The 19,122-nt window shown below is 29.2% G+C and overlaps 1 protein-coding gene across 1 annotated transcript; it reads left to right on the top strand.

Moving 5' to 3' along the window:
- Positions 1–16,143: 16,143 nt before the first annotated feature.
- On the top strand, positions 16,144–17,950 carry LOC120072512 (protein ENDOPLASMIC RETICULUM-ARRESTED PEN3). Its single transcript, XM_039024890.1, has one exon. The coding sequence runs from the start codon at positions 16,315–16,317 to the stop codon at positions 17,803–17,805; it is 1,491 nt and encodes a 496-aa protein (XP_038880818.1). The 5' UTR covers positions 16,144–16,314; the 3' UTR covers positions 17,806–17,950.
- Positions 17,951–19,122: the final 1,172 nt, after the last annotated feature.

Below are 19,122 nucleotides of genomic sequence, written 5' to 3' on the forward strand. Positions count from 1 at the left end.
TATTAGAGGATTAGTGTTCGCACGAGGCTTCCGGAGAAACTTGTTCGTAGAGTTGAACTTAAGTTGGTGTTGATGTTGAAGTTGATTTGATGCGATGTGGTTTGATCTCTAGTGCTTGATTCTCTGATTCTCTATCGGTTTGATGGATGTGCTTGACTTAAAGAAGAAAAGCACCAAACGTTCTTGAAATAGAAGTCTTGGAAGAGTGTTTGTGTCTTCAAGGGTCTTTCGTCTTCTAGGAGTGCAGCTTCAGAAGTCTTGGGAATTTTCTGCTTGTTGATGAATTCTCTCTGGGCTCTTTGAATGTAGAATTACTTGTATCTTCAAAGGATTTCAGTCTTCAGAATGCTTGTATCTTCAAAGGACTTCAGTCTTCGGGCCGGGTCAACTTCAGGAGTCAAGGAGTCTTCTGATTGTAAAGAATTCCCCTATAAGCTCTCTGGAGTATAGAATTGCTGACCCTTCCAAGGAGAGCTTATCTATTTATAGAGTTCATAGGTGGGCTTGGGCTTGGGTTTGGTTGATCCATGGCCTGGTCTTTGGGCCCAATTAGTTGGACTTCGCTTGGTTGGCCCATAGGGTTGGCCTTTGGGCCCAATTAATCGGATTAGGTCTAATTTGACATTTGGGTCAAATTCAGCCTATTTTTGGACTTAGTTGGACTTTGACCTAAATAATAATATCAAATTAGGTCCAATTAATCTTATCTGATTCAACGGTCATACTAAAACACGTGGCGTCATCGAAATTTGTCTTCAACTTCAATTCAGTACATATGTCAACTCCTAATTGAGCCAAAATTCAATGATTTGGAATTTCATCATTAATTTAGTAAATGACGTGACAACTTGTGATTGTTCTAAAATTTCTCATTCAACAATCACGCTCAAAATTACTCTAAAACATGTCTTTAATTACTCAAAATCAATTTAATATTTAATCTTATACTTTTAAATGTAAATTTCATTTCATCAAAATTAGTTTTATATCACTTGATAATTTTAAAAAATAATAAAAATGATTCTAGCTATTTTTTGAATCAATTTCAGATATGTCCGCAATCAGTTAAGTTATATTAATAATATCGAAGCTTGGACTTATGAGATAGAATTGGTAACATGACGTGTGAGATTTATGTAATTATGATAATGATATATTAACGTTTTTGTGGTGTATGAGGGGAAAAAAATTAAAAGCATTTATATACATAATAATGGTGGGACCAGTAACCCCACAAAGGGAACATTGGGCCTTTTGTGCGTGCGATGCAAATGGCCACCCAAGCACGCCCATCGCCCTCACCTCTTCAAATCCCATGCTTTTAATTGTGAGAAAAATATACTAATTTTTTGTGTTTTACTTTTGGATTTTATTTTTATTTGGTGCATAAATTTTAAAATGTCGTGTGTTTATTTATAAATTTTGATTTTTTTATTTATCAAATTTTGTTTCAATTTGATTTCTAAAACTTTAAAATTTACACTTTCAACCTTAATTTTTCACTAAATACTCACTTTACATTTTTGAATTTAATGTCAATTAATTAATTTAAAATAAATGATTAATTAAAAAAATCTTATCGTAGTTATTTTAAAGAGTTGCTTTCAAATATAGAAAAATGAGTCAATTTATTTACAAATATACCAAAATATCAGTGATTGATAGGTAATGATAGACATTGATAGACGGTGTTTCTATCCGTGTTGATCACTGATAGACAGTGATATTTTACTATATTTAAAAAAAATTAACAGTTTTACCATTTAAAACTATTACACTATTTTAAATTAGATAACTGAAAGTTAAAGTAATATATCAAAGTGATAATAAACAAATCTTGAAGTCAAAACTATAAAATATTGAAGTCTTGGAATAAAATTAAAATTAAAATCAATATTTAAAGGTAAAAATATAAAATTTAAAATTAAGAGACAAAATGTAAACATAATTCAAATTTCAAGAATAATAATTCAATATTTTAAAACTTAAAAATTAAATAAAAAATTAAATAAAAATTAGACTCGAAATTTAGGGAGTAAAAAGTGTATTTTTCCTTTAATTTTTAGTTCATTTTTTTTTCTCTTCTTCTAAATTGTCATGGCATGAGCCATTATTATCATGATTATTTTCTTCCATTTTCAATCATGCTTTGGCTTTGTTGGTTGCATGCACATATGCCCCACCTCTTTGTGATTTTCTCTAACTTATATATATATTTTTTATAATTTGGGAACATGGAAGTTCATCTCAACCACAAAAGATTATTGTATTTGGTGGGAATTGATTTTTGTTTTAATATTGTGGGTGAGACAATTCAAAATTTACTATTTACTTTAATTAATGTTTTTTCTCAAAAAATAAATATTAAGTCTTTGATAAAGATCTAGGAACCTATTTGTAGGAATCATAAAGGGAAGTAGGGATATGAAACTAGGAAACTATGTATGAAATTTAATTAATCAAAATCTAAAAATTGAAATTGAGATTTTTAAGAAGGATATTTGTCTTCAAATTGGATGCAAAGTTTAAGAAAAAAACAACACAATTTCACTTCTTATTTCCTATTTTATGTTTCTAATTATTAAGACATAAATAAAATTAGTAATGCTTTATCATTTTTTTTTATAAAATGCCTAATTAATACTAAACAAATTAAATACAACCCAATAATTTTAAAAAATATATTTTCTATAAGATTATTTTCTTCCTAACAACCTTTTATTACTAATATCAAAACGAGTTTAACTCAAGGCACGCAATAAATGACACATATTTTCTCTTTTGAGATTAGAGTTTAGTCTTCATCCACATATTGTTGTATACTTAAATTAAATAAAAGAAAATAATTGTGGATAACAAGATATCAAAAAATATTACTAATTAAATATTATCAAATTATTTGATTTTTTTAATAAAAGTAAGATTAAAAAAAACACAATCATATTTTCTTGAAAAAACAAAAACCAATGAATGCGGATGTGTTATAGGTTTAAATGGCAAATAACCAAAAACAGAATTGGAGATAAAGTTCCAAAATTAAAGTTAAAAACTTTAAAAAATATATGCACCAAAATTATTAAAATTAACTACATTTCAAATACAATGCACTGTTGTACTAAAAAAAATGATAAAATAATAATAACATTGAACCGTTGAAGATCGGTTCAAAGGAGAGAAAAAATGCAAATATTTAAATTCGTTTGATAATTATTTTATTTTTATTTTTATTTTTTTTAAAAAATTAAGCTTATGAACATTATTTCTACTCTAAATTTCTTTATTTGTTATCTACTTTCATCTATGGTTTAAAAAACTAAACCAAATTTTAAGAACTAAAAAAAAGTAGTTTCAATGTTTTTTTGTTTTTAGAATTTGACTAAGAATTCAATAATCGTACTTAAGAAAGATACAAATTATTGTAAGATATAGAAATGATATAAAATTTAATTTTTTTAAAAAATAAAAAAATCAAGTAATTATTAAATGAGATCAATAATCTTTTATTGTACACAAAGTCGTAAAAATCTAGAGCACGAAAAATTGAATAGTATTTGTTCCTTTCAGACATAAAAGATGCATTTGATGTATTATAAAATTATAATAAGCATTTTTCTCAAATATATATATATATATATAATACTAAGCTTAGCTTACTCTACCAGAGTTGACCTTCTGTTACATTCAGATTGCACGAGTTGCAAGAATTTGACTAAGATAAATATTTAAATTAACCTTCATTTTTTAAAAAAAAAACAAAAAAAACAAAAATGTGGTAAAATGACTGTTTTTTATAGTTGGTAAATTACAAATAATAGATTGAATGATAAATTTGATTCGATTGGTTTGAAAAAAATAGAATTTAATCTTTATGGTTTATAATTAATATTTATTTGCATGGTTTGATAGAACTCTCATACAGAATTTCTAGAGTTAGAGATTGTTTACGAGAATTTTATCAAACTATAGGAACCAATTTATAAGGTTTTATCAAAACATAAAGATTTAATTCTAACCTTTAAATTCATAGAGACCAAATTATATATTTTTTTTAATTATAAGGACCAAATTTGTAATTTAACCTAAAAAACATTGAACTTTATCATTTGTCACAAAAAAAAAACATTTTTTTTCAAAAGCTTGTGTTGTAAATCAAGACTTGAAATGATGTGGACTAACCTAGAATGATGTGGTGATCTCAATTTTTTTTTTTTTTTTTTTTTTTTTTTTATATATATCACCACCATAATAACTCAAGTCCTAATTTTTGTTTGAAATTCTAAAGGATATTTTTACTCTAAATATAGTTTTAAGATGTTTATGAAAGATTAAATCTAATTATAAATTTTGGTCGAAATATTTTTAAATGACCTAATGACCAAGTTCAGAGTATAACCATAACTTAACGTGTGACTTCTAAATTGATAGTACAAATATTATGTAAATTGAACAACAAAACTTATATTTGAAGTTTGAACGATTTCTTTTAATAATATGTGGGAGAGAGTCGAAACTCTAATCTTGAAATTGATTAATATATAGAAAAAAAATCCCCTTTATATTCTCACAAGATCAGTAGATGTGTTTTTTTCTAATCTAATACTAACATAATCTCTCACAACTTCCTTTACATACCTGTAGTTTTTATTTTTAGAAAAATGATTTTAAAAACAGTATTTAAAACGAACTTTTTCTGGTAATATATATAAGCTACACAAAGATATTTTATGATGAATTATCATGTTTAAAAAAAAAAAAACTGCACTCTCCATAAATTAGTTATGTAAATATATATACAATGAAATCTTACAAACTAGAATCTAATAACTCATTGTTCCTTGGTTTACAGCCATGTGGGGTCATAGCCAATATTTTTTTCCCCATTTTTTATTAACTAAAATTTTGAATAAACAATTATAATTATTATTATTTGGATTCTTTTTAAAAAAGGTGGAAACTTTTTAATATTACCCATTCTGCAAGTGTAATGTTATTTTGTAAGCAATTCAACTGGTTGCTGGCTGCTTGTCAACAATGAAGGCCTTTCTCTGTGTTGAGTTAATTTAAATGTTGGCTTGTATTCATAAAAGACAAAATAAATAAAACAAGGTAACAAATAATTTTAAATGTAAGTTATAAAATTAGGGTATATATATATATAATAAGACCACACTAGCTAAGTGGGCTATTATTTGTCCACTTAATAGGATTATGATTATATTATAATGTATTAAAAAAATGTTATTATTATTGAGTAGAACAACACTTGATTAATTATTTTGTTAACAGAAAACTGTCTTCATCTGATGCATTTTTTTCTTTTTAGAGTAATATTGGTGAAAAAAAAAGTGAATTAGAATAAAAACAATTGATCCTTGGGTGCATGAGTTGTTTAATCATAACCATTAAAATGGAAATCTCTTTTTCTTTTTTTCTTTCCTTTTTTTTTTGGCTTGCCACATTAATTACATTTTGTGGTTGATTTTTTTTTTTAAAGCATTATACAAAATCATTTTATATCGTATTGAATATAAATTATTGGGAATTAATTTTGAGGAAACATTAGAATCACAAAAGTAGGTTAACGAGAGAATAAAATTTCTCATCAAGTGTTTATTCGATATTAAAGGGAAATTGTTTTAAATTCCAAACTACTAGAAAATGTTACAAAATATAACAAAATATCACAATATATCACTGATTTATGTTGATAGACATCTATTAATGTCTATATATGATAGATGACGGTAGTCTATCAATATTATTGATAGATAGTGATATTTTGTTATATTTATAAATATTTTGATTTATTTTTTTATATTTGAAAACAAGATTAAAATTATCATAAATGGTATAAGGAAAAAAATCATGGACGTTATTTACTAATATTGAAAACCAATGAATTTTAATATGTGAAAGAATTATTAATGTGTGAGGCAGAACAAATTAAAAGAGTTTGATTTATTAAACTAATCTTAACCCAAAAAAATTAAAATCATAAAATATAATTTATGTATAATATGTATGATTAAAATCCGAAAATTTTTATTTTCAATGCTAACCAATATTCTCTTTATTTGGAGATCATAGATTTTCCACGAGTTAAGACCTATATTCAGGTGGGAGGTTCGAATCTCTACCTTCAAGATGTATATTATTGTTAAAATTTATGTTATTTTCAAAATATTATCTATATATAATAAATTCAACATATTTCTCCAATCCCAAATAATTAATTTGGCAAGTAAACATTGTAGGGTAAATGTGCAAGAAAACATTGGTGTAGAGAGCTCCTTATAGGTAGAGATATTCATTCTTAGGCAATTGAATTTAGTCATATTATTGAACTTGAAGATCAGTAAGATTGAAATAATGCATATACACACAAACATATTAAAAAATTATACTGTTTTCCATGTGACTATGTTCCTCTATGTGACATAAAAATTTAGGATTTTGGACCCCAAGTTGGTGTTACTGCCCACACCCTTTGATGGCTCTTTTAAGCCTTCAAATTTATTGAATGACAGTTTATATAAATTCTAGTTTGTGTGTGTATATATATATATCAAGCTGAACTTATATACTTTTCATTCTCATATTTTTCTCCATTGTGTCATTCTTATACTTGTAAATTTATTTATGAATTCACATTTAACAGGGTTTTAAAAATATTATTGTATCAATCGTATCTATTCTTTAAATTATGTTATATAAGTAAAAGGAATAATTTTTTTGAAAAAATAAAAGTCACGCATTGCATAGAAATATAGAAGTGTCAACTTACCAAATGAGCATAATTTAACTGACATCATATCATCAACCTTGAAGTTAGAGGTTTGATTTTCCCACTTCACATATTGGGAAAAAAGTCCATTTCTTTTAAATTTTTTAGTATTTTGTTTTCCCTTGAGCTCAATGTTGATATAGTGCAAACAATATATTAGCTGAGTTGTATTTATTTTTTGTTATCACATATTGGGAAAAAAAGTTCATTCATATTAAAGTTTTTATTACTATAATACAAACAGTTTTGTTATTTTTGCAAATCACATAATTAATTGATAAATTCTTGAAGCAATTTTTTCATATAAAGTACGTTACATCTGTCCCATATCAGTTTTTTTTTCTTCTTCTTCTTTTGTTATATACTCAATACTATCATTTCAATAAAATTAGTATAATACCTACAAATCCATCATATTTAGGTCACGTTATCAGCACAACATCAATCATTTTTCTTATTTAATTCCTCGTATTATGTCAATAAATTGATATATTATCCTTATTTGCAAAATATTAAAATTAACTTTACGAAAATCGAGAAATATAAATATTAGGAAAAATACCAATTTATACCCTTAAACTTAAGGAGTTGTATCAATTTAAATTATTTGAACTAACAAAAGTGTATCAATTTACACTTTCCATTACGCTTTATTTAGGAAAAACTCACAACAAACTTATAATAGTATCAATTAAACTCATAAACTTCCATAAATAAATCAATTTAGATGATTAGTTAGAGTTTCTTTCTAGAATCGTCCATTTTGTAAAACCAACATAATTTGAAGAAATCTTCACATGTTTGAGAATTAATGTATTGATAATTTTCAAAGGTAATCATAATGAATAGTCTAAATTGATTGACTTATGAAAATTCATAAGTTTAATTGACTCAAATTATAAGTCTTCATACTTTTTTGTCAAACAAAAATTGAAGAAGGGTGTAAATTCATACACTAACGAAATTTCTAGGTTTAACTTTACAATTATTAGTTCACTATTTTAATTGATACAACTCTAAAAGTTTAGGGGTATAAATTGATATTTGTCCTAATTATTATTAAGAACGAAAAAAATATTCCCAAGAAGGGTAATTAAGATATGAAAAATACTTTGGTGTATCTCGAGTTGTACCTATTTTTTGTGCAACCTACCCAAATATCAAATCACAAGTTATTAAGTGATAAACATTTTTTTTAAATTTTTTTTTCTTTACAATGGAAGAGGATATACATGACGATGAATGCAGCCCGACAACATCCAAATATAAGTCTTGAGATCTTATTTCCCCCTTATTTAATTTTGACATAAACAAAACCCTAGAAACAGAATGACCCTACACAAAGAAGCATTGCATTAATTTCAGCCAATTTCCTTGGAAAAGTGTGGAGCTCTTCCATTTCATAAATCCACTTTCCTTCTTGCCAAATTGCAAACTCTAATGTGATCTGTCTCTCACTTGTCTGCTAAGAGGAGAATATGAGTGTAAAATCCTTGTCCACCACAACAAACAGCCAACCAATGGAAATGAAGAGAGAGAGAGATTAAAATTCTCTATGAGCTGCTTTCCTTTTGATGGGAAAATACCCAAGAATTCATCAATCTTTTCACATCAAATTGGTAATGATAGTTAGGAAAAAAAAAAAATTGTAGATGGGCTTCTAATAATGTTATTACATTGTGTGGCTATGAGTTCTTTATAAAGTTTTTGGAATCTTTGCCTAGTTTCCCATTTGTATAAGCTTCTTTCCCTACTTGGTTCCCTAGCTTCATTCCCTCTAAATAGGGAATAATGTTATTCAAATTATTTTTTTCTCCTCCATATTTCATTTCTTAAATCGTATAAATAACAGGGGGTGTGCATGAGTTGGGGTGGTTTTCTAGATCAACATGAAAATTCGAATTGGTCGGATTTACTATTTGAAGGATTCAAACATGCAGGGTTTCCAACCAAATCCAAAGAGATAGGTTCTCAGATTTTTTTTTTTTAATTAATTTAAAGTACTTAAATTTTTCTACAATATGTGACTAATGGCTAAAAAAGTCATAAAACTAAAATTTTAAATACCAAATATCATTGATATTTATTACAAACTTTAAACAAAATCAAACATCTTAACTACTCTAAAAGAAAAATAATAAAAATTCACAAATTTCATCAATTTACAGTTAAATTGAAATCTAACCCTATTCGACAATAGTTAACACGATCATTCTTACCGTTTAGAATAGGTAGTTTGGACGGTTTTGATTATCGAGTTATTTAAACACTTATAAAAAAACGATTAAATTTCAAACAACAAAAAAAAACATGCAAAACACAAAAATTCTTAAATTTTATAATTACTCCATTTAAATGCAAACACATATGACATAAATGCATACTTATAGTTTAAGAATACATATTTATTTGTTGGGAGAAAGAGAGTGTGGGGAGGAGGCTAGAACCTATAACCCCATTTGTTGGTTTGTAGAATATGAACCCTATATAGCCCCATTTAGAAAGCTTGTTGTCAAATGAAATTGAGACCATTTACAAAGAATGGTCAATTGTTGATGTAAAATAAGTGGAGATTGAAAGGACCCAATTCCATAACTAGGCTGAAAATTCAATGGGTTCCACATTGATTTGCAAGACAATGACACTATATTGGAGCTAAATGCTAATTTCATTATTGCAAATTACCTCAAAATATATAAGAGACCCAATAATGTATGTAGAGCCTAGATTTTTGTTATAATTTTATCTAATAATTAATTTGATAGTGTGACAAATTTATGTAGTCATCAAAAAGAAAATAGTTGTGAGAATAGCATGAGGACAATTAAGTAATAAGACTAGTGTATGTTAAGTCTTCATGATAACTACAATTGAGAAGAATCATTATTTATTCATGTAGTCTATAGACTTGATTTAATTATGTCATATCTTATTGTCAAAATTTATTTATATTACTCAATTGACAAATCATAGTTGTAGATATGGTTCAAATTAGATTCAACTTTCAAAGTTATTCTATTTTAATCTTTGAACTTTTAAAAACGTCAATATTAGTCTCTAAACTTTTTATGTCTACTTTATTTTTCAAGCTTTCAAATAATAAACGTTTTCATCTTTACTTTATTTTAAAAATTGATGGTGTAGCTTCCAATATATGTACTAGTATGTTTATATAGTTATGCGCCTTTCAAACTGAATAATTAAGTGCTAAAATGAGCATAACTCAATCAACGACATCAAGTATATACTATCAACCTCGAGTTCAATCGTTAGATTCCCACCCCCGCATATTATAAAAAAAAAAAAAATAATTAAGTGAAAGAAAAACTTATAAATTTAGAAATTAGTGAGATTTAAACCTTAAAGTTATTGAGTCAGTATTCTTCGGATGAAATATATATTTAAATTTTCTCTCCTTATACAATGACGTTATAACCATACATATGATGTCGGTTGTGTTGTCAATATAAGCATATTTTCGTATTTAAAAGATATATTTTCTTTGAGATTAGAAGTTTAAATTAAAAATAAATAAATAATTGATAAATTGTGTGTGTGTGTTTTTTTTGGGGGGGGGGGGATGATATAATCTCTTAGCTGTGGAGTGTATACCCCATCTACTACACTAGGTCCCATGGCCAATACCTTCCTTGGGTAAAATTACGAACACACCCCTCCTCAAACCTAGACATTACCACTAGAACTATAAGGTTTACAATGTAATTATAATTGGAAGAGAGGGGTATTTTGGGGACAGAAATTAAGCTTCTTATCAAAGCATTTAATGGGGATTCAATGAGTTGAAGTGATTATGGGGGATGGGCAAGAGAGGGGGAAAGCCGGATAGATGGATGAATCAGAATTTAATTTTGGAAGAATTTGGAGACAAACATTCTAATTGAGGGGCCCTCGTGCTTGTCACGTGCTTCTAGTCCTATAGACCAAAAAGACAGCTGCCCAACAAACCCAAACCCCTCCCCTTCCTCAATTTCCTGCCACGTCAGCAATCTACTATTTCTCCACGTGGCATTCATTCTCTTTCTAAAAGGTCCACTCCAAGCCATGCTTCTAATTTTCACTTTTATTTATAAAATTCAATAGAAATGAGACTAATTGAACAATCATAGGCTAGCTATATATGTAGTAGATATGAATTGTTATTGTTATTTATACTCAGAATTCCTTTTTTACCTGACATAATTCTCTCTCTCGAAATGAGAAATTTAATTCTACAATTGTAGTACAAAAAAATTGAAACTGATATATTTCGAGATTCTTTTTCTGAAATTAGAAATTTGATTCTACGTCTTTTTATAATTGTATGGACTCTTGTACTCTTTTTTATAAATTTATCCTTATTTATAGTTAATATAAATAGACTAATAATACAAATAAATTTTATAAGAGAAGTGGATATGAGCTCTAATTTTCTTCTTTTTACTTCTTGTACAATAAATTTTTTAAAATAAATTCTTTTTGGTATGTTTCCTTGTCTCGATGGGTTGATTCAATTTTTCTTTATTAATTTTTATTGTGTTAAAAAATAAATATTAGTTTAGTTAATGAGATTGCACAAATAGTTCATGTTTTTTAAAGCTTCTACTTTTCATTAGTAAGAACATAATTGATGTGGGATTTTATTCCTTTTTCATGGAATAAAAACATAGATTTGATTTCTTTTCCTTTCAAGTTTCTCTTTAAAAAAAATATAGTTTTTAAAAATTAATTTCTAAAAAAAAACTTCTTTTTAGTTTAACAATCGTAGGAGTGGAGATCAAATCATCGACATTTGAAATTATGATTATTATATGTATTCATTGAATTATACTCATATTAAATAATAATAAAAAGGCGAGTACTCGAATGAGACTTGCATTAGTTTTACTCTAATTCATTGAGTTTAATTTTTTTCTATTTTTCTTTCAAGATATACATATTCATTTATGTCAATTTTGACTCTATAGGAAAAAAAAAGGCAAAAGGCAAAAGGAAAGCGAAATAACAACAGCCAAAAGCACTTTTGAAAATGGGTAAACGCATAGGCCTATGAACAGAGCTCTCTTTGTTTCTTATGGCGATGACTAATCATTTCTCTTTCTTCCCTTCTTCACTAAACACGCAGACAAGATGTTCGATGAAATGCCCAAATGAGATCTCTAAATCAAATCCGTCCCCTTTTTTCATCTCTACTTTTGGCGACAAGTAAAAACATGGCGTGGGATGAAATATACTTCTAGATTTTAAACCCTAAATTCCTTTTTGGCTAGATATTAATGCATTAACTTTCACTATTACTATTAAAGTGAGGATAGTTCTCGGTAGTATTAGACATTTACTACTTTTTTAATGATAGAAGTTCGAGTTCCTATTTCTCCATTTGTTGTACTAAAAAAATTAAAGTTGTTCCATTTTCGACTTCAAACTTTTCAAAAGGTTCGTATAGTTAGAAACAATTATTTTAATATTTGTCATTGTGTTTGTTCATTAAGTATTTTTGTCTTTGTACATTTAAATCATGTTCATTTTGGTCGTCCTATACTCGTTTTTGTCTCTTCATTTTCTATCTAATTATATCAATCAAAATTTCAATACAACTCTACATTTATCAATTTCTTAAAAATAGTCATAAGTTTGTATTAAAGAAGTTTTCATCATGTATAAAATTTATGTTAGAAATTTACAAAAAAAATAGTCCCTTCTTAAAAGTATAAGGAACTAGAAATGATAAAAATTAAAATTACAAGAACTCAATTAAACTAAAGCTTATAAAAGTATAAGTAACCAAGGTTATATTTAAACAACCAACTTGAAACACGAGTGTTTACTTGATAGCGACAAACATATAGATTGGTCGGTTGAGTGGACGAATATTATTAAATGACTCTAACAACTAAAGTAATATATTTTCTTCGAAAAATTGGAAACCCCAATATATAATTTGAAAGTTTAGAAATAGATATTGAAATAAAAGATTTAGGACCAAAAAAAAGTTAAAAAAGCTCAGTTTTTGAACTCAAAAAAACAAAAGGTAAAGGAAAAAGAAAAGTGGGTTGGCTCCAATATGTTGAAACCCACTAAAATTTGCCTGCTTAAGAGTGGGTAATGGGTAAAATGCACGAAGGGATTGAAGGGTTTATGGCAGACATGAAGAGAAACTTATAGTGATTTGAGTTGTGTTTGTAAATAAAAGTGCATGAAAATATTGTAAAGAGAGATTCCTCTTTGCATATGATGATGATCTTAGTCAACATTTTACTTATGTAATGGAAGATTGCCCACCATAATGATAAAAACTAGTGAGAAAAGATACCTTTTTTTGGGAGTGTGTTTTGAAATTCTAGAGATTTAGAACTTCTTTTTAGTAATGAGTGATTTGCTTTTTTTTTTTTTTTTTTTTTTTTTTTTTTTTTTTTTGAAGTGCACGAGAATGAGTTTGAATGGAAAGGTGTAGGATATGTTGGAGTGAAAAAGACTGTCGAATGATTTGGGTTAACTTTATTAAGTGTTAAAACACAGAGTGCTTTAAGATACTTAAAAAGTCAATCTAAATGGGTTTGGTTTACAGTAGAATAGAAATTTTTAGGTCTAGTTGATAAATAATTGTGTCACATTTGATAAATATTTGGAGTCTGTTAGGTAATACTTTTATTTTTAATTTTCGGTTTTTGAGATTCATACTTGATTTCCTCAAATTTTTTTACTGGGGTTTTTATTTTTATTTATAAAGATAACCTTTGAATTATGTCAACATCTAAAAACAAAAGCAAGTTTTAGAGATCTATTTTTTTCTTTCAAATTTTTACTTAATTTTTAAAAATATTAATAGAAAGTAAGACAGGAGGTTAAAGTAGAGTTTATAAACTTAGTAGTTTTTAAAAATCGAAAAGTTATCAAATTAGATATTGATTGCTTTCAATTTTGAAAAATATGTTTTTTCCTCTCAATTGATTTACCATGAGATTTTATATTTTCTAATAAACAAGGTATGTTAGCCAAATTCCAAAAATAGAAAAATCAATGAAATTAATTGTTTGCATCTGAAAATATTCCAATAATTTATTATGTCTTCACATAATCGTCATTTTAAGTATAAGATTTAAACTATTTGTGAATTATTTAAAATCAATATATAAATAATTTATTATTGTTGAGGTTGCCCCAGCCCTCGAACAAGGCCCAAAATCCATAGGCTAACCAAGTTTAGGAAAAACCGATAGACGAAAAAATGGGAAGCAGCATGGAAAACGTGTACATCCCAAAAGAAAAAAGTTAGAGGCTCAATTTCTGAGCCAATGAATATATATCAACCGAGAAATAAATGAGTGACTCTCTGTTTAGTGCCCTACAGTATTGAGTATCGTGAACTACTTGACATTGCCAAAGTTACATGTAACCACACACAACAATTGGTAGAAATGCATTATAAATAATCTCATTCAACAATTTGAAAGAGAAGAATAAGTAATCTCTAAATGAGAGTCACCTTACTTATTGTATGCTTAGTTGAAATAAATACTACTCATATTAATTTAGACATCGGAGTATAGTAAACTTGACAGTGCACTAATGTGAGTATCTTTTACAAAGGCAATACCAAATATGATTTTTTTTGATTTTCAACATCATATTATGATTCTTAGGGTAATTTTATCAATCCTTAAAACAAACAATTCAAGTGCATCTAATATGAAACAAGGGACTCTGGAAGGAATGGCGAAATAGATACCCTATTTGTGAAAATAAAGAAAAATAAAAACCAATGAAATAATTCCTATCAATTAATTACTCATGAGATACTCTCTACTTTTATGCAATTTAATTTATTTTTTTCAATTTTCGTATAACTTGTTTAATTTTCAAATTGTAATTTAAGGTGGTTAGTTTTGATCTTTCCTACTTTTAACTAGTAATATATATATATATATATATTGATTTTCTATTTTTTAATTGAAATTTACAATTTGATGTTCAATTATTTAAACGGTAGATTTTGTAAATTCCATCGTTCTCTCCATTTAAGTAAAACGATAACTATTTCCATGATGTTTAGTTTTTATCTGGATAATATTTATAGAAAATGGTTTTTTTAAACCTTTTGATCGTCATAATTTAAGTTGCAAATCTTCATTTTAATTTGTATTTGAACGTTGCATTTGTTCTATTGGGCATCTTACGACTTTTATTTTTAAGACCTTATTTACAGTTGAATAAAAGTATATCTCATGCGTTCTTTGTTTGTTTCTTTGTTTTTTTTATTATCTCATTATTTTCTGTGTGTTAGATTATATATTTTTAATCCAAGTGTTTGACCATGATAAGAACAACTCTAAAACTAACTATAATGAGACTTAGTCGTCAAAAAGAGCTTAGCTCAATTGACATCACGGTATGTGCCAAAAACCAATAGGGCGTTTGGAACAATGAGTTGGTTATTATAGTTGGGTTATAATAATTTGTGATTGGGGATAAATTATTTTAGTTTGGACTATAATAGTATGTGTTTAAGGTGTAAACTACTTTGAGAACGAATTATTAAATACTATAGTAAAGAATAAACAAGACGATGAACATAAAATAATAAAAACGGTAGGAAATAATATTTAATGAAGTCAAATGTGTTTATTATAGTTTTAAGACAGTTCTTATTCCAAATACATACTAAGAAGCTGTGGTTCAAATTCCCTATCCCCATTTGTACTAAGAAAAACTATAATCAGACAACCAAAAAAAAAAAGTGGTGTTTCTGTGAGATAGGCCCATTCTCAGGCCCACTTCTCCATTTCGTTTCTAATGGTGAATGGGCTTTTTTTCATCAACAATTGTATGATCAAAATTGGAAATTTTATTTATTTTTTCCCTTGATATTGGTTCCCTAACTGATCTATTAAATTAAATTAGTCCCTTAAAAAAAATGTTAGTTTTCTTAATTATTTGTAGTAGGGTGTATCACTTAAAACTCAAAAATGAATAATTGTATTATTAAAAACTCTCGACCCTTATAATTTAATCAATTTATACCTTCTCTTATAATTTTATTTTAAAATTGTTAGTATATAAACTTCTTTAAAACTCCATTTGGTAACAATTTTGTTTTTAATTTTTTATTTTTAAAAATTAAGCTTATTTTCTTCTCATTTCTTATGATGATTTTCATCTTTCTTTAAGTACAATGTTAAATTTAAAAAACAAAAACAAGTTTTCAAAAGTGTTTTTTTTAGTTTTCAAAATTTTGTTTGGTTTTTTAAACTATTGGTAAAAGATAGATAGCAAAGAAATAAATTTGGGTGTGGAAGTGATATTTATAGGGCTTATAGCAAATAATACTTTTACGTACTTAGCTTTACTCATATTAACGAGTAAAATCATTATGAATGCGAACGATCTAAATTGACTCCATTATTAGTTCGATAAAGATTTTGTTCACAAACTCTCTGTAATAGATGGGCTGTGCTCAATAAACCAGTCTACAAAAAGACTTGACTCAGCCCATTGGGCCCAGAATCCTATTCTCGTGCTGTGAAATTACCGAAATGTTTCCCACAACCGAATTGCCTCAGCCTTGTGAAACAAGAGGTCAGCGGACTCCATTAATGGAAGACGAAAATATACAGCCAGCCATCATAACCCTAACCCAAGAACGTGTCAAGCTCAACGTCGGCGGCGAACTCTTCGAGACCACCGTCTCCACCATACGCTCAGGCGGTCCAGAGTCTCTATTGTATGCGCTATCTTACCGGCCGAGAGACGATCGGAATCCAATTTTCATAGATCGCGATCCAGAGATCTTCTCGGTCCTCCTTTCTCTTCTCCGCACCAACCGCTTGCCTTCATCGGCTCGCCGATTTTCGAAGCAGGAACTCTCCGATGAAGCCGTCTTCTACGGCATCGAGGCGAATCTCAAATCGGCAATCTCTCCTCCGCCGTTCAACGGCATCGATGCATCCATCGTCGCGAATATTCGCCCTACTTCCGACGGCGTCGTATCGGCTTTTACAGCAGCGAATGGAGACGGCTCCATCTGGCTAGCTCACGGAGGTCAGATCTCTAATTACGACCGGAATTTAATCCACGACAGAACGATTCGAACTCACTTAGAGGAAATCACCTCAATCCGCCGCGTTTGGCCGGAAATTGCAGCGTTAGGTTCATACACCGCTTCCGGACTTCATTTCTACAATTTCTCTAGCGGCCGACACATCGGTTCATCTCACTGGTCAGATCCTACCGATCCTCGCATCTACAAAGCCAGAGTCACCGCAATCGCCGATTCATCGACTTCAATTTTCGCCGCCTTCGATTGCCCTCACAGAGAAAATTCCATACTCGTCATCGACAAATCAACTCTCCAGATCACGTCTGAACTCGGACGACAACTCGGATCCTCCGCTAAGAACACCGTCGCCGGGAAGCTGACGTGGATACCGGAAACCAACGTACTCCTGGGAAGCGCAGTAACGTGTGGGGCGTTTGGTTACTCAGGTTACATCAGGCTGTGGGACGCTAGGTCCGGTGATGTGGTTTGGGAAACGAACGAGCCAGGTTCGGGCAGAAGCAGTAGGTTCGGGGACTCGTTCGCTGACGTGGATGTCGACGTGGAATCGTTGAAAGTATTCAAAGTGTGCTCGAAATCAGGGGATTTGGGAGTGGCAGATATTCGTAAATTAGGGGAAGACCCGTGGGTATATTTGAAAGATAAGAATCCAGGGATGGGAAATACGAGTAGAAGGGGGAGTGGAAATATCAAAATTCATTGTTATAAAAATGAAGTGTTTGTAGGGAGAGAAGGAGAGTTGGAGGTATGGTCGAGAGTGGAAGGAAGAGAAAGTGGAGTGGAAGAATCAAAAGGGGATTATGAGGATTTATATCGTAGGAATTACGTGGACAAAGCGGAGGATTCAGAGAGAGGGATTATAAAGCAAATTGAAGGCGGTGGCGATAGGCTGTTTGTCTCTCGGGAAAACGTTGAAGGAATTGAGGTTTGGGAAACCTCCAAATTTTCCAGTGTCCTTTCGGTTTTATGACTAAAAAAAAGTCGTTATTGTTTTATTGGGCCTCAATGGGCCCTTGTAGTTGACATTAATTGATGGGCCTACCCACCTATTGGACATTTGTTTTGGAAGTCTTTTTCGATTTTTTTTGGCTAATGAGAAGAATAACAAATTTTAACTTTTCATTTGTAAGAATAGTAAATCATAATTTTACTCATGAAAATAGCAAAACAAATTAAAAATAAAATATAAATAAATTTATAGAAGTCTAAATTACTCACAACCATACAAAAGAGATTGCAAAAGTGTAGGGAGATAATTTAGGAGAAAATCGGGATTTATGCTAAAAAAATCTTCATTGTAATTGAAAATCTAGATGGGGGCATTCTAGGGTCAAAGTACAATTAATTACACTAATTTTGACCAAAATACAATAAACTTAAAACAAATACACTCTAATTGAAAATCACTTAACCAAACCATCTACATCACTTTTGAACCTACCCATAATTATGTAACAATATTTTTTCTTGGTTCTAAACCAAAATATTAGGTTAGAAATTGAGGGTTGGATCGATAAAAACTTTATCTAAATAATTGTATTCATGAAGAAAGAAACCAATTTAGATTGGAGTATGAAAATCTCAATTAAAAGTCAAATTACTGTTTAATCATGATGTGATGTTTATGTCAATTGGTACATCCTTCTGAAGAAAATCGAACACGAGGATTTCCATGAGCAGCAGAAGGATCATTTCAAATTACAATCGTATATGAATTTTACAATTACAATCACAAAGAAAACATATGGTTATGCATTAAATACAGAAGTTACAGCATGTTATACAACACATCAAGGACAAGAGCAACACACTTTTGTAGACTCATCTTCAAGTTCCTTGATCACGAACGCTCGATCACAGCAACACAGCAACACATGAATGCTCGTCTAACAAAACCGCTACACTGCACAAACATCGCGCACTCGAACTAAGCGATCACCAAGGTCAAAAACACCCCAAACACCACGAACGGACTCCACAGAACCTCGACAGTGTCGAGTTGAGTAAGACACCACCAAGAAGGCTACCTTGGTATTCTCAGTGTGAGAATCCAGAGGGTGGGCTCTGTGTGGACTTGGTTTGAGGCAGAATACGGGAGAAACCACAATCGTGTAAATGATTAAGCAAGTGGGAGATGGAAGAACCTATTGTATAGGTCAATGCCCATCGTCTAGCAAAAGCTATGCGATCGTTTAGCTCATTGCTTAACCGACTGTATATCGCTTCAGAACACTCCACAATCGTGTAGCTCATCCAAGCTGTTATTTAGTAAATCTAATTTACTTCA

The sequence above is a fragment of the Benincasa hispida genome, chromosome 3 (assembly GCF_009727055.1).
Source record: "Benincasa hispida cultivar B227 chromosome 3, ASM972705v1, whole genome shotgun sequence".
NCBI classification, from domain to species: domain Eukaryota; kingdom Viridiplantae; phylum Streptophyta; class Magnoliopsida; order Cucurbitales; family Cucurbitaceae; genus Benincasa; species Benincasa hispida.